The sequence below is a fragment of the Corylus avellana genome, chromosome ca1 (genome assembly GCF_901000735.1).
Source record: "Corylus avellana chromosome ca1, CavTom2PMs-1.0".
NCBI classification, from domain to species: domain Eukaryota; kingdom Viridiplantae; phylum Streptophyta; class Magnoliopsida; order Fagales; family Betulaceae; genus Corylus; species Corylus avellana.
This window is the reverse complement of record NC_081541.1, coordinates 38,181,551-38,198,958: the sequence shown is the minus strand read 5'-3', so window position 1 is coordinate 38,198,958 and position 17,408 is coordinate 38,181,551. Positions and strand designations below refer to the sequence as shown.

General features: G+C 35.8%; 1 protein-coding gene across 1 annotated transcript; it reads right to left on the bottom strand.

The window, feature by feature from the left end:
• Positions 1–6,314: 6,314 nt before the first annotated feature.
• Positions 6,315–8,907, bottom strand: LOC132166880 (cytochrome P450 714C2-like). Its single transcript, XM_059577730.1, has 5 exons — positions 8,610–8,907; positions 8,303–8,529; positions 7,920–8,161; positions 7,159–7,513; positions 6,315–7,060 (listed from the first exon to the last, which is right to left on the bottom strand). The coding sequence occupies exons 1-5, from the start codon at positions 8,905–8,907 to the stop codon at positions 6,635–6,637; spliced, it is 1,548 nt and encodes a 515-aa protein (XP_059433713.1). The 3' UTR covers positions 6,315–6,634.
• Positions 8,908–17,408: the final 8,501 nt, after the last annotated feature.

Below are 17,408 nucleotides of genomic sequence, written 5' to 3'. Positions count from 1 at the left end.
CAATGTGGTTTCTTTTCCTCCGATGATTTGCCCATACATGGAAAAATCGGGTATTCTGATCTTCTTGTCTAAACCAATTACGCTTGGCTAGTTGCTTCCACTTCACATCTTCCATTGCCAATAAATGGTCAATCTCCCTTTGTAACTGCCTGATAGTACTAGATTGTCTGGCCCCTCAATTTTTTTGTAGAGCAGCTAATCTTGTTGTTTTTTGTTGTATCTCTTTTTCTACAAATCCATACTTTGATGTACTCCAACCGGTCAAAGCTTGTTGACACCTTTGCAATTTTATTTTTGCTGTCTGCATAAAATTATCCCCACCATCCACTTCCCCCCAAGCCTCCTTCACTATATCCCTACAAGAAACATATGTACCCCAACTTGCCTAAAATCTAAAAGGCTTTTTCTTATTTCGTCTCCCAGATTTTTTCTTCAATAAACTCACAAACAGGGGGCTGTGATTTGAACTTTGGGCTGCAAGTACCTCAACAACAACATTATTAAAAATAGTACACCAGTTTCTTGTAGCCGTCGCCCTGTCAAGCCTAGCTTTTGTGAAAACCCCCACCTCCTGCTTGTTACTCCACGTATAAGTTCTTCCTTGATAACCCAAATCAACTAGCTAACAATCTTCCAAAGTCGCTCTAAAACTCTCCATCTGTGATTCACTTCGAAGAACACCACCAAACTTTTCTGTCTGATTAGTTATTTCATTGAAATCACCGACACACAACCATGGATGAGGATTGAAATTCTTAAGATAAGATCACAATTTCCATGATTCCGGCCTCTTAGCTCAATCCGGATTCCCGTAAAAACCCGAAAATTTCCATGAAACATCAAACTCTTTTATTGAAATAATAGCATTGATGTGCCTTAGGGAGTAGTTCTGAATATCTACCTCCTTAGCATCTCTAGCTCCAAAACAAAGCCACTCCCCCACTTAACCCGACAGGATCAATAGCCAACATACCTTCAAAACCAAGTTTTGTCTGAATCCGTTGCATTTTTTCTTGACAGATTTTTGTTTCCTTATGGAAACAAAAATCTGGGCATCTTCTCCTTTACCATTTGGCACAGGTCACGAACTGTCCAAAGATTCCCAAGCCCTTGGCAATTCCAACTTAAAAGACTCATGGCGATTGGCAGGGCTAGATTACAGCTTCCACAATTTCCATAATATTTGAAACCCCTACCTTCATGCTTCCTTTTATCTTCTTTTTTCATGTAGTAATCATGTCTTCCTCTAAAGTCTCATCAACCCTCCTTTTTCCTAGCGAAATAGTCAATAAGTTCTCGGGATCACTCACCATCTCCCCTTTACGAGCTTGTTTCTTCCATCCCTTGGTTATACGTGATCCGTGGATGGACGCTTGTGGAGTTCGCACCCCTTGCATCTCGTCCATAGGGTTTGCATCATATGAGACAACTTCTGTGATTTTAGGATCGGACATTGTGAGATCAATGCCCTCCGTCTTCTCTGCACCTTCCACCATTACTTTTTCCAGTTCTTTCATTATGTCAATACTACTCTTTCCACTATCTACCTCACTGTGGATATAAGCTTTGCCATTACTCCCCTGAATACCCCCCCTCCCCATCATGATGTGGTGTAGGAATTATACTATTTTATTTGTTAGAATATTTGATATTATTTACTTTATTATGTTTCCTTACATATTCTAGGGTTTAGTTTAGGGTTTCTTGCCAACTACTTCTTCTCTCTATAAATAAAGAGCTATGTAAACAAATCATCAATATAGAAGAGAATAATACAATGTAGTCCATTGTTTCATTCCACTCTCTCTCTTCTCTCTCTCTTTCTTCCATTCTCCACAATACATTCAACAATATATTTAACATGGTATCAGAGCCACTTTCTTGTGGCCTCCAATAAATATCTTTGACGTTTTTCGGTGCTCCCTCCCTTTTTCAGTCATCCACACGCTGTCAAATGATTTTTCGCTCAAAATCTCTTCCACACCTTCAACACAGCCTCATCTGGGAAAATTTATCCCAGATTCATGCTTGCAAGGCACAGATCTACAGATCTATGGAAGATCCATTACCATTGCCCCTCCAATGCACTGCCACGCGCCTCTGCCAGTTTTGGTCCGCGCCTCCATGCACCGCCACTGCCCTTGCCGGAGCTACATGCTCCACTCCAGGCGATAGATCAGACGCTTACGAGTCCAGATTTGAAAAGATCTCAGCCGTCCAAGCTTCCACGCGCCCTCATGTGCTTCTAGAAGGATCTGTTCGTTAGTCACGCGCCTCCATGGTGTTCCGCGAGCCGAAAGGGTCTTTCCACGCACCTCCACGCACCGGCACCATCTCCTACACGCGTCCGCGCACCAACCACCTGTTGGCGCGTGTGGTACAGTAAATGAGTAGAGCATTTTGAAGTCTGAGAAGTGTTTTGGTTTTTGGTTTCCTATTCTAGACATAGTGATCATGGTGTGGGATGTGATAGGGGTAGGAGGTTCAGGTAAAAGCAGTAGCAAGAGGTTGAGCAATAGGTTCAGCCATAGTTTGAGCAAATTGACCTACAGAGGAAGAAGATGAGGGTGCTATAGTAAATGAGTGTTTGCAGTAGGTGTTATGCTTAAAGGTGAGCCCTAGATCTTGTAATCATAGGGTGGGATGGGATAGTTGTATAGGTCACAGTAGGGTTTAGGTTAGCAGGAGGTAAGGTTGGCTGATCTGCAGTGTGTGGCTGCTGAATTATAAAGTGAGTGTAATCTAGTGGTTCAGTAATAAAAGAAGAAATAGCAGGTAAAGGGAAGGGAGAATCACCTGTGGAATGCAACTTGGACGGAAAGTGTTGTGTAGCAAGATCCTTGGCAGGAAAAGAATTCTTATCAAACACAACATGTCTTGAAAGGTAGACCTTGTTGGTGATTGGATCTAGACATTTGTAACTTGCATAGTTGTAACCTAAGAAGATACAAGGTTTAGACTTATAATCTAGTTTGTGAGCATTGTAAGGCCGCAATAGGGGATAACACAAGCATCTAAAAACTCTAAGTTTCTGGTAATCAGGTGTTTTGGTGTACAATTTAGACTATGGAAACATGTTTTGGAGGATAGGTAGGCAATCTATTTATAACATACATAACAGTGATAAAGGAGTTTACCTAATGCCTATTAGAAAGATGAGAATGAGCTAACAAAGTTAATCTACTCTCAAGAATGTGCCTTAGCTTTCTCTCTGCAAGACCATTTTGAGTGGAAGTGTATGGACAACTTTTTCTATGAAAAATGCCATTGGTTTTGAGAAAATATTGGAAATGAAGAGAGGTATACTCACCTGCTCCATCACATTGGAATTCCTTGATGGTTGTGGAGAATTGGTTTTCCACAAGAAGTTTAAATTTCAGAAATACATCATAAGTTTCAGATTTGGTATGTAAAGGATAAATTCATGTGAACCTTGAAAAGTCATCCACAAACACAATGTAATATTTATAACCAGTGATAGACATTACTGGAGAAGTCTAGATATTAGTATGAATGAGTTGGAGTGGAGATAAAGTGACACGGTTAGAAGCAGAAAAGGGATGTTTCTTACTTTTGCCCAATTGACATGACTCACAAAGGATGCTTTTATTGAAAATTGAATCTGACATAGAATTTGAATGGAAAAGAGGGAGATTGTTATCTCTAACAACTTGAGTAACTACCTCATTAGCAGGGTGACCTAACCTAAAATGCCATACTAAGTATGAAGTTCTTATTGCTAATAAAGCTATAAATGACTTGTTGCCTTTGTGAGACTTCTTGCCCAGCTGAAGAGGATACATACCATTCTCACTCTTCCCTTCCATGAGGATTGTTCTAGTATGAAAATCAATGATATAGAAGTTACATGATGTCAAAATAAAGAAGCATGCATTGTCATGACAGAAACGTTGAATTGACACAAGGTTTGCAGTAGATTGAGGGCAGTGTAAAACATTATTGAGTTGAAAAATAGAGTTAGAGGAGTGAAGAGTTGTGGAACTCGAATTTGCTATTGTAAGGGATGTTCCATTCCCAATAGCAACAATTTCATTGTGTTGGAAGGGTTGTTGAATGTTGAGGTTCTCCAAGTCTTGAGTAATGTGTGTATTGGCTGCACTGTCAACAAACCATTGAGGATCTTCATAGTCGACATTGTTGGAGTGAGCCACCATTGCAGCTAGTTAAGGAGGTGGATGTCTCCCTTGAAATGAATAATCCATCCTATGGTAGCAGTCCAAGGCTTGGTGGTTTATCTTCCCACATATTTGACATGGTACTCGAGGACTAGAGTTGAAGGGAGATGCATGACTTGAGCCTGGTTGTGGTAATAAGCCAGCAGAAGTGTTGTACCTTGGAGCAGAAGTGGTATTGTACCTTGGTGCTGCACTGGAAACATTAGCAGAGAATCTGGCAGTAGGTCCAGGTGGTCTAGGGCTGAAGTTTCTAGAGGGAAACTTGGCAGGGAATGGACCACAACCTTTGAAGGACTTTTGACCTTGCTTCTGTGTAAACAGGGCAAAAGTTGAAGTATCTGCAGATGAAGCTTGCTGCTGGTTGAGCAGTGTTTCATGGTTAATAAGCTCCTCTTGAAAATCATCAAGTGTGAGTTGTCTCTCTCGAGTTAGCAGAGAGACAGTAGCAACAAAATTATTAAAGGAAGGGTTAAGACCATTCAAGAGGAAAGAAATCAAATCCTCATCAAGAATAGGTTTCTCTACTGCTGCTAGTTGATTAGACCATACCTTGGCCGATTAAATGTAATCTAAACATGTCAAGGAGCCTTGGTGGAGACTTTATAAATGTCTTTTGAGATTGGCAATTCGAGACCTAGAATCATTGGCAAACTTAGTTGCTAAAGCTGACTAGACTTGTCTGGAAGTATCAAGTCTATGAATTGTGGACAAAACCTTCTGAAAGAGTGTCACATTGATCCAGCTGAGGATACATTGATCCTTTCTGTTCTAGATGGTGAATTCTGGATTGAGAGCTTTCTTCCTGCTGCGATCTTTGAGGAATTTGGGAGGGCATGGTTTAGATCCATCAACAATGCCTACCAGATCATGAGTGCGCAGGATAGGAAGAAATTGTGTTGTCCAAAGGTAGTTTGGAAGTTCAAGCTTTCCATTGAATTGGGAAAGTGTAGGTGGAGAAAAGGTTGGTGCTGAAAGGGATGTGGGAATTGCCATTTCAAACAGGTTGATGATAAAGAAAAAGAAATTTCGGGTGTGTGCGTACAAGGGCTCTGATACCATAAAGAGAAACTGAAGAAACTGATTTTGGCAGAATACTTTCTACTGCATTCTCATTGAGTATAAATAGGTAAGGAGTTACAAGTATAATCAAACTTCGAGTTAACAAGATAAACTTGAAGTAGAAGTAATCTAAGAGAAGAGAAGAGATACAATAGAGGACTTAACACAGAAGAGAGAACTAATTAAATACAACCACAAGAGTCGTGGTTGAATGCAACCAATTGCTGGTTGCATTCAATGACAGAAAACACAGCTAAGAGTTGTAGTAGAAGTAAACAACTCATAGCTGTTGGTGACTACGCTCAAGTGCTATAGTGAATGTGCTCGAGCCCACTCATGCTGCAAAGTAGCCGTTGGTTATTACGCTCGAGCACTATAGTGAATGCCCTCGAGCCCACTCGTGATGCCATGCTTGTTGTGTAGATCATCAGGTTCTTTTGCTGCACTAGTAGCTGCTGGAACATCTGTTGCATGAGCAGCAAGATCATAAGGAGGTTCTGCAGTGTGTTTAACACTAGTAACTCTCCACGTTAGTCATTCTTATTAATTAGATTTGAGGGCATTACAAGTTTACCTTTAGGTTCAGACCGTAACTTAGAATCCACATTAATTGAGAAATTGAGTTTAGATTGTAACTCCAAGTTTCTCAAGTCTATTTATGGACTCACAATGCACGTTTTTCTACAGACCCTTAGCCATGTTGAAGTGTACAAAAAGAGTTTTCTTCGTTACATATGCCTTCGTGAGCTCTCTCTCTTAGAGTTATTTTGCGTAAACCACACAAACCTCCATATCTAAAAGCCTTCAAGCAACTGGAGTTCCCAAAAAGGAGATCGCATGGAAGATTGGCCATAGTCCTGGAGTTACTGTGGTAGCAAACAAACGGGTCGTTTGTTTGGTCCATTAGTGTGTACTTCGAAGGTTTTATAAGTATAAATTGTTTATAATTTAATCTTCTATAGATAAGCGGTTTTCTGGATTTAGCTATCCCAGTTTTTCTTTTAAAGAGATTTCACAACTCAAACAAGTTTAGACATAATATAAGTTTTCATTGAATGCTTGATAAAAAGAGCACATGACTTTATATAATTTGTCTACTTATTTAAGATAAATGTAGACTAAAACAACTATGACACGTAGCAGTTGGATGCACATTGCGTAATCCTATAAGCACCCTGATTCACAGAGAGGGATAGAAACTGCACTTGGCTGACTCCTTTGGGAATTGAATTGGATTCTTCCATGCTGAATGGACTTCTTCTTCAATTGAATTACCCAAATCTTCTACACCAATTCGTTGACAACTTGGACTCGAAAAAGAAAATTAAACGTGCAGAAATATAAACTAGAATGGAGATATAAACATATACTCCAATATGTCACAATCTCTTAATAAGGAGATTGACACCATGTTCAGGCGTTATAACCAAAGTCATTGTCGGGAAGTGCCTGTATTTGGGTGACAAGGAGAATGAGAAATTGGACACAATTAGAGCTAAAATAATTTTGAGCTCTGCCATGGCAAGGTTTTGCCCCAAACACATACGCGGCCCAACTCCAAAAGGCATGTAGACATGAGGGAACTTGCACGCACCACTGACTCCATTAGCAAACCTCTCAGGGTTAAATTCCTCGGCATCTGGTCCCCAAATATCAGGGTCTTGGTGTAAGGTTACCAACAAGGTCCAGACAGTGAAACCATTAGGCACGTGAATATCTCCGAATTTTAAGTCTTTCAATGCCTCTTTGGACACCGCCGAGACCGGAGGATAAAGTCGCAATGATTCATGAATTACCATTGTCAACTGTCATGGGTTAAAGGTAAAGCTAAGTAAGTCGTTGACAATATGATGCCCCTTCTATCTATATATCAATGAAAATAGAAAGAGAATGCTACACTTACTACTTTCATCTTGCGAACCATATGAGCATCAGGCATTTGACCACCGCAAACTTGGAGCACCTCGGCACGAACTCTGGCTTGCCACTCTGGATTTGAGGCCAACAACATTAATGTCCACGTTGCGGAGACAGCAGTAGTCTCGTACCCAGCAAAGTATATGCTCTTGCAATTGTCTACAATGAACCGATCTGTCTCATCTTGAGAAAAGTCACTGTCCGTGGCAGCTTCAAGGATTGTATGTAACAAATCATTCCCTGATGCTTCTTCCTTCCTTTCCTTTACTACCTTGAGAATCAAAGCTCGAATCTCTTTTTCTAGCCTCCATATTTCCCTGTTACTCTGAGTTGGAAGATACCTGATTGATTGCAACCCCACAATTAATTTTTATCTAATTTCTGTGTTTATCTTTGAGTGTTTACTCTATCAAAAACCGTCTTAGAATGATCAAGTAAACCAACTTGAAGTAGGAAAATAGAAGAAGAATTTAGATTCGAAAAACCAAATTTTTGTTATCAACCAATTTCCATATATAGTTCAGGATCTTATCAACCAATTTGCAGAAAGAAAAAGAAAATTTTAAATTTAAGTACATCAATAAACAAGTGAAAAAGTAAAGAGGGAAAGAGAGTAGCCAAGTCCATGACCATGAGACATTAACATGAGCTCCCTTCCAATTCCTTCCTTTCCTCTGTTTCCTTTACTGCTCCTCTGTTCTATCCATCAGAAGTAACAACAGAAATTTAGGTAGGAAAGGATCAAACCTCATTCCAGGAATGCCAAGCTTGAAGAACGTTTTAGACACGTGCACTTGAAGTGCTCCAAGCTTTGAAAATATCTCTTTCCCTTTGGAATAGTTGCTCCCAAAACAGGCTCTTGCTATTACATCTCCCGAAAAGCTTCTCATATATTCATCAATGTGAACATCTGCCACTCCACCCACACATTCTATCCTCCATGAATTCACCACTGTCATCGAGGACTCCACCATTATCTTCATCATGCCCTACAAATTGCACCAGTATTGGAATTATATTCATTTTATTTTAACAGCAAATTACTTCATAATTTAAATAATTAGCATTAATTCATGTTTGTCAAGAAAAATAATGTAGCCATGTACGTTCTATTTGAAGCATATATATACCTTAACCTTGTCCATGTATAGTTCGGGAGCAAGGATTTTCCTCTGGTGAGCCCATGTTGCTCCATTTGAAGTCAGGATCCCTTGGCCGAACAGAGGACCAAGCAGTCTGGATTGATAGGAAGGATTTCCAAAGTCTAAGGAAGTGCATATGCTTATTTCCCTCACCACCTCAGGATCGCTCATGTGCAGTATTTGTATGTTGCCAAGGGAGAACATAAATGTTGAACCTGTCGACATTATTATAAACAAACCATTCAGATTCTTCAACAACATATGAGAACTGAAGCAATTTACTACTTATAATTACCATATGATTTTCTCCATTCGTCAAAGTATGGATAGAGGGTGGAAGAGCAATTGTGGGTAATTGCTTGCTCTGCTTTTTGTTGATGAGCCTTTGAAGCTGAGGATTTAATCTTCTTCATGTCACCAATATTTCCAATCAAAAAAGAGGTTGGAGGGCCTCTGATCCCCTGTTTCCTCATTATTGCTCGAAGCCTTTTTGGCTTCAATATAAGAGCTTCACACATCTTCATTAACTTGCTAACGAAGCCAAGCAAGGCGATTGTGATGATGATCTTAAGAAGAAGCAATAGAAGCTCCATGGCGTTTGCTCTCTTTCTCTCTCAGTTTGTTCCAAAAGTGGCTTCCCTTCTTTATATGGCCACTCTGCAAGTGAGGCGGCCGAAGATTCCATTCGAAGTAACGTAAGAGGATTGGGTCAATCGATCCTACTAACTCCAAAAAGGCTCAATAATTCCTCACCTAACATTTTATTTATTTATTTATTTTTCTGGTTATTTAATGTTTGGTCTATGGACTGGGCATCAGTCACGTGATCAAGAAGCTTCACAAAACGGAGTTGTTTTGTAATGCGTATATCAAACATGTTTTGAAAAAGAGGATAGAGGCACTTTTTGATACAATTTTGGTCTAACTTTTTGGTCATTTTTAAAAATAAAAATAAAAAATAAAAAATAAAATTTTTTTTGAAGCAATAACATCTCATGTGGTCCTTTTTTATTTGGTATTTAAAAAAAATAATAAAAAACAAAAAACAAAAAAAAAAAAACAAAAACAAATAAATCCTCAAAGTGGTTGGGCATGTATTACTATTAGGATGAGAATTTGACTCTCGAGATAAAAATTTTCAATCTTATTAATATTAATTATTTTGAGTTTTATTGATATCCTGATGAAATTGGATCAAGTTATGGTTCAGTCATACTTGTGGAAGCGCCCACAGTTCTCACCGTCTAGGTCCCTTTTGTACGGCTCCGCCTACAAGTGTTACTATGATCACGCCCAACTAGAATAACTACAGATCTAAAACGCCTACATTTTTCGAATAAAATAAATAAAAAATCTTATTTGCCATCAAAGATATTTACGTGCTATATTTTACACGGCTCTATAATCTAATTGAGACTAACTTATACACGGAGGTTGCACAAAATGTGAGTTTTGTGCAACTAATCCGAAGTTGACACCTAAGTCAAACTTACCAAACTTAAGTTTTTTTTTAGGTTGCACAAAAGGTGAGTTTTGTGCAACCAATCCGAAGTTGACACCTAAGCCAAACTTACTAAACTTAACTTTAAAAAAAAAAAAAAAAAAAAACTTAACTACACCAGATTATATCTCATATGAAATAAAAAAAAATTAATTGTTTAGAAAAAAAATAAATAAATAAAAAGAATTGAAGAGGTGGTTGGCTCTGGCCACTCCTCCTAGCTTATTTTATTTTATCTAAAGTATAATCTGGTGTGGTTGAGTTTTTATTTTAAGAATAAGTCTAATGAAATTGGCTGATATATCAGCTTCTTATTAATGACACAAAATGTGACTTTTTATGTAACAGATGCTCCCAAGGTGCTCTTAATCTAATTAGGATCATTGTGAGTCAAATCTTCCTATTGAAAAAATAAACTTATTTGTTGAAATGACGTATCTAAAAAATATATCACTTTTTTTTTTGTTATGAGTTGAATTTTATACTAACCACGCTTTGCTCATGAGAATTAAATATATTTGTAAGGAATAGCCGCTATCCTCACGATAAGTCAACAACATATATCTGTTTGGATCATAATGTGAATTTTATGAGAAAAGTCAATATGTGAAATCTCTAAGTAAATAGTTTATGACGTCAGATATATATATAAATAAACAAATCCAGAGTAGCTTCCTAGTTTCCTAGCTAAAATGAGGGGAAAAGTTATTTGGTCCTCATTCTCTACACAAATTAAAGGCCCACCTCTCTTTCTAGATAGAGAAAAGAACGTTATTTGGGCCTCATTCTCTACACAAAGTAAAGGCCCAATTGTCTTTCTAGATATCGAGAAAAGAGCAAACAAAAAATGTACTGCAAGAGGTATTATCATTTTCTTTTTTAGTTTTATAATTTATAAGGGCAATTTATGCGAGTTTATCTTGTTCACATATTTTCTTATAATAAAATCGATAATATTTCAAATATTTTTTGGATAACAATGAAAAATACCATACATATATAATTAACCACAAGATAATTATAGTGGGTTAATGCACAAGTAAATATGAGGATTTGAACTATTCAATGGATACAAATCCTCTATTAAACAAAGGAGAGGGCAAAAAGGAGGGGCATAGTTAATAACAAAAGGGCTATGAGAGGGTTCTCGTGTCCAAGTAGACCCCGTCTTCGGGTGGACCCTTGCTCGAATAGGAGACTATTTTATTGAATAAAAGAAGCTTCTCTCACAAATTTCTGTTCCAAAAAAAACGGAAAGGAATATTCAATTATAAGGGATCTCAATCTTTATAATGCTTCACCTATATATTAAGAAGATCAATTACAAAAAAAAGTTAGAAAACTGTATTTTTATCTTACAAGCATCCAATTTTCCAAACGTGTCAATGCTAATAAATCCTTATATTAGCTATTGTTTTTTAAAAAAAAAAAAAAATCCAAAAATTAATTGGTACAACCATATTATCAAAGTAAAAATAGTTGTGAAATAAAAATTTTGGGTTGGTTCCATAATGCACTTTGTGCTTACTTTTTGTTTTTCAGCAAAAGAATAATAGCACTAACAAGCAATTTAAAATGCAAAATACTGTCTCTAAGGAGTAGCTCAATCGGTTGGGAATCATGCCTCATAAAGCGGGAATTATTAGATCGAATCCCTCATCCCCCTCTTAAGTGGACGTGTAAAAAATAATAATAATACAAAATACTTAAAATTACTTTTACTTTTATGTCACATTATAACATTTTTCACCTAAAAAACACACATCAAAGAACATTATGGGTTAAATAAATGTTTTTTTTAATATATGTAGTAAGAGCCTAAATTAAATGATTATCTCGGTTTCAAAAAATTAAAACCTAAAATCCAAATTCCATCCACTTTGCTAATGAAAATTCACTTATTATATACTAAATATTTAAGCTAACTCAACGTATCTTATGACGTGTCACTTTTTTTTTTTTTTTTTTTGTCCTTTTTATAAAACAAACCCGTAGGTTTTTAGCGTTATTACACCGTCCAAAAAACATACAATCACATGTCAACTCAAAAAATAAGCTACAAAAATAACCCACGTTACTGTCGGCAAAGCGAATATACACATAGGACCGAAATTCAAGGACGATTAGGCGAATGCGACAGCGTTTGCAGAACTATTCGGAAAATAGTGAACAAAAAGACAATCTTGTACAACCACCACCTGAACCGTCCGATGTACCCGAAATTCAAACAGGCCCCACACCAGATTATGTAATGATGGCTTCAAAAAGAGCCAACTCTTTTTCTCTCTCTCTCTCTCTCTCTATCTAACAAACAATCATCATCCAATCCATCCATTAACAATGGTCGATTTCATCGGGTCCCCACCGCCCATCAGGCCATCCGTACAAAAGATGACATGAAAGGCCATGATGTATACAGCTGGTGGGTGTAGGCCCCCACCTCCTCCCCCCCCCCCCCCCAGTCTTTCCCTTTTAGGCAAAGACAAACCCACCTTCCCAGCATAGGCCTCCCAAATCATCACTTATAATAATGTTTTTTTAAATTTAATCATTCCTCCAACTCTTTTTCTTTCTTGATGGCTTCTGCCTTTTCTTTTAGTGCCCTCTCCCCTCAACCTCAATTGGTCAAATGTTTTTGTTGCTTTGGTCGTCCGTGTAATAATTTGATTAAACAATAATAATTGAATAATGTTGTATAATAATTATTCTACAATGTTTATACAGTAATCTCAATTAATTTTTGAATCGGTCTTTATTTTAAAAAAATTTAAAAAAAAATCTAAAAAGTGATTAGAACTATCATATCAATATTGTATGATAAAAATGTGACATATTTATTCTTATGCTAATATAATGAGTATGATTAAAAATTACATTCTTATCTCACAAGTATTATACAATGCTAATTATGTAGCAATGCCTACGAAGTACAAACCCGTAAATCAATCATTGTTAAGAAAAAAATAAAAATAAAAAATAAAATAAAATAAAATAAAAAAAAAAAGAAAAAAGAAGGCAGTTAGGAAAAATCACTGACCGCCTAAACAGTTATGATTAGCGGTTTTAAGAGTTTTGAAAAAAATCGTTAACTGCCTATATATATATATATATACACACACACACACACACACGAAACAACATCGTTTTTGTGTTTAATTATATATAAAAAATGTATTAAAGTCTAAAAACAATGTCGTATATAGTAAGGTATTATCGTATTACCATAAACACAATGTTGTTTTGATTTTTGTTTGTTAATTTTTTCTGTTAAAAAGTGATTAGTGAATTTTACTAACCTCATTTTCACCCTTACACTATATAGCATTACTAAAATAAAAATCTAATGATTGTTTATGATGCTCAGGTCAATATTATAAGATAATTGTTGAATATAAACATGATATATAACATTATTCTAATATAGTGCATTTAAAAGGTTAGATGATACTATCACATTAGCATTGTAAGACAGAAATATGACATATAACATTGAAAAATGTTAGGTTTACAAACAAATTTTACAAAAAAACTTTTACAACATGATGTGACATAATATGATTAAATTTTTCAAAAATTAAATTTATCTCATTTTCAATTATATTATACTACATCATGTTGTAAAAATTTATTTCTAAACTTAGCATTTCTCGTAATACAGTGCATGCCATTTCTCCTGATTTATCAAGAAATGAAAATGTTAATTGAAAATTAAGATGTAATAATTATTTTAGCGCGTCAGCGTCAGCATGATTTTGTTTAGGCTTGGCTTGGGTTGAGCAGGCGGCTCGGCTGAGAGGGCTGAGCTGACCCGTGAGTGGCGACAGAAGAGGGGGAGCAACGTCTGATGTAAGTAATCAGTTGTTGTGACAGTGTCTCGGGAGAAACGGGACTAAGAGAATCTTTATCTTTCAATCTTACGTGGGTTAATGGACAGTTCAGATCCCTGGACACCCCATATGCCCTTTGTCATCAAGGAATGAAGATGGGACCCCACTCTCCCCCCCTCTCTCTTTTATTCTGAGTAAAGGAGTTCTCTTTTATTCTGAATAAATAAAATAAAATGTATAAAGGTTGGACTCTTGCATTCATGTGTTTGGATTTTTTTTTTTTTCTTCATTTTGGTTTTTTTTTTTTTTTAAATAGTAATAAGAATGGGTTGAAGTAATATAAATGCAAAAAGAGTTTTGAATTATTTGTGGGAGAAAAGTAAAGAAAATGTTTTTAATGCGAAGAAATGAGTTTGATTTTTCTTTTTCTTTTTTTTTTTTTTATAGAAAAATTGAAAAAGAGGGAAAGAATAACTTTATTTTTTGAGGTTTAAGGAGAGAGACGAGAATAAAAAAATTAAAAATTAAAAATAAAAATAAAAATTATTAAGCTTAAGAGAGAGATCAAAGAAGTGAATAAAATAAAAATGAAGGAAATGCTCTAAGTGACTTGGAAGTAAATTTTCATTATGGCATTGATGAACATTTATTTTTTTTATTTTTTTTTTTGTGATATTGATATGGTAAAGTGATTAGAACATGTTAAGAGTAACGTTACACAGTTAAAAAGAAAATTTGGATAATTTTGACAAGGGTTTTCATATAGACATAAGCAATATGGAATTCATATATTGGTGTTTGTAGAAGATAACAAGGTTAACCCAATGAAAAAATAAGCAACTTTTTTTAAATAAATAAATAAAAATCATGCAGGTATATTCATTAATATATCATTGACACATTGATAAGCTTCTTAAGTGCAAGGTTTGCAAGTAGCGATGGAGCCATAAATTACCACCCCATCTCTTTTGCAAAATGTATGAACCTCAATGCAGCCATCGATTCAGCAACAATCGGGTCTACAATATGATCCTTTGGGAATTTTAATGTAGCCAATACCTCCCTTGTAGGGTCTTAAACAATCACACCTATGCCCATCTTCCTGGTATGTATATCGACAACAACATCCCAGTTAACTTTCATTAAAAGGGATCCTCCCATCTATGGCATACTGGCGGATTGTCCCCAATTCTAAATGACCAAGATGATGATAATTACTTTTATATGAATCACTGATCTCCAACAAAAAGAGCAAGCTTTGCGAGCATATGAGCAGCTCCATTGGCCTCCCATCTTACATAGGACACCCCCCAATGTTGGAAAGAATTTAGTAAAATTCAGGCATCGCCAATTAATTGGCCATAGTAACACCAGTTTTTGTCAACATTTTTAGAACCTGCACTACTTGTAGAGCATCACCTTCGAACTCCATCTTCTGTCACCCCATCTCTTTCGCAAAATGTATGAACCTTAATGCAGCCATCGATTCAGAAACAATTTGGGTCTACAATATGACCCTTTGGGAATTGCAATGTAGCCAATAATAACAATGTAAATTATAATTGTATTTTAAAAAATTTGATTACAATATGATCCCATTAATTGGCATTTTATACAAAGGAATATATATTCAATCTTTTATTCTAATATTGAAACCAAATTTAAAAATAGGAATAATTATTCTACTTCACTTACTTCCAATTTTTAATAATAAATATATATTTTTTTAATGAAATTATGTTTTTGTGTACCAAATTAGTCATACAAAAATATATATCTTAGAAAAGAAAAGGTACTAATATAAATGGTTAAAAAGGCAACAGGTAATAAATGGTTGTCTTTTCTAAGCCGGCATCTAACTATTGTACTTAAAACTAACGCAAATTGTACATGCATCTCTATCTCTCAACTCAAAAGGTAGCTTTGTTCATGCACTACGGATTACGGAACACGTCTTCATTGCTCCAATCTACTCAAAAGGTAACTTCGTTCAAGGTTAAATATAATATAAAATGAAAAAGATTTTAACAGTAAGAAAACATTGCAATTAATAATATATTTTACGACTTCATTGCTCCAATCTAGAGTCTAAGTAACATTAAAATGATCATATAGGTAGCACGTTATCACAATAAAACTTTTCAACGATGGCAGGCCAAGAATTTATCTCAAGGCAGTAGTCAGAATCCATTTATTACATTTTTTTCCTTTCGAGCCGGCCTAAGTTTTCTCTTTCTCTATGAGAGAAAACCTAAAGATAAAAAAAAAATCAGACCTGTGGGAAGGAGGGAGCTCTCCTCCTTTCCCCTCCCCCTATTCCCTTCTTCTTTCCTCCCCATCCTCTTCTTTTATTTTTTTATTTTTTTTATTATTATTATTTTTTTAGTTTATTTTTTTGGGTTTTTGACCAGTTCAGTTGCTTCGGCTATCCCTTTGCTTATATATGTTGTGGTGCCTCCGTTTGCTCTCTACCGTGCTGCGCCGATCTTCGCCTCCCTGAAATCGGTTAGGCTTTAGATATAGTTTTTCAAATCTAGATCTAGTCTTCTCAACTGGTTTCACTCAGTCACGCGCCGGCCCACTGTGCTCCCCGGCTCCTCAGCTGCCCATCGACGCAAAATGGCTCCATTTTGTCCACCACGCACTGGCCAGTACGCTTCGCCTCACCTCCCTCTCCTTGGCTGTTGTACGTAGCTGTTTGCTGGGTTTTTATTGTGTTTTTGTTTTTTTGTCTTTTTTTTTTTTTTTGAATAAGGGTTTGACTTCTCCTTAGATCTACTTTCATGAGTGATCTTTGGGGTGAAAGTTTTTGTCCTAACCTTTGGGTCAATGATGATTAGTTTCGGTGTGAAGGTTTTGCTCCCATGGCCAAGAAAATAAAAGTTGGGAATATGAGTTATCTATGTATTAGATTGAGTTTGCTTGGAGGAGAAGATCTATTATATAACTGAAATTTGGACAGGTTAGCAGATATTGAAGTCATAGATAGGACCTGATTGTAAGATTTTTATGTTTTGTCTCTATAACGTTGTAATCTCATATTTTTTACTATGATTTATCAGAGCTTTATACTCTCTGATGTAAGAGCTTTATGCTCTTAATCTTTTTTCAATTAATGAATATAAAAGATTCTCCTCAAAAGAATCCATTTATTACATCGATGGGCAAGGGTTGTACTAGATTTTTAGGTTTGCGGTGGGCAAAAATTTTTTAAAAAAAATTAGGAGGTAAAAAAAAAATGTTTTTTAGGATATATTTAAAGAAAAAAAAAATTGGAAGAGTTTTAAACCTGGGTCCACTTCTGTTGACGGGTATGACGTATTTTAAGTGGTATATATATTAAGTGGTTAACATAAGAAATCATTTAAAACATGTTATTTGAGTCGATATAAAGTGGATGTGAAAAATAGTATTATTCTAAAATAGAATGACAAGATATATATTTTTTTCTCTTTATATACCATATTTTATTATATTATCCATTTTCCTACAAAACAACTAAATTGTGTACAAGAAAATCCAGTAAGTGTTTTTCATTTAAGCATACAAGATAAAAACTCATTGATAAAACTAAATGAAGCAAGTATTATCACGACCAACTTTTAAGCAAATGTTTTTTTTCTTCCTCCAATCAATATATATATACAAGGAACGTACATACTACAAGGGAGTTTCAAGCAAATGATTCAGTTTACGAGGTTAGACGACAAAGCCACGCGACAAAGTAGAAAAAAAGTCTCCAAGTCTCAATCCTCTTTCTATTAAC

Coding starts and splice junctions, on each gene's coding strand:
- LOC132166880 (XM_059577730.1), bottom strand. CDS start 8,907: ATGGAGCTTCTATTGCTTCTTCTTAAGATCATCATCACAATCGCCTTG. Junction 8,162..8,302: donor TATACATGGACAAGGTTAAG/GTATATATATGC, acceptor TGCAATTTGTAG/GGCATGATGAAGATAATGGT. Junction 7,514..7,919: donor CTTGGCATTCCTGGAATGAG/GTTTGATCCTTT, acceptor GCAATCAATCAG/GTATCTTCCAACTCAGAGTA.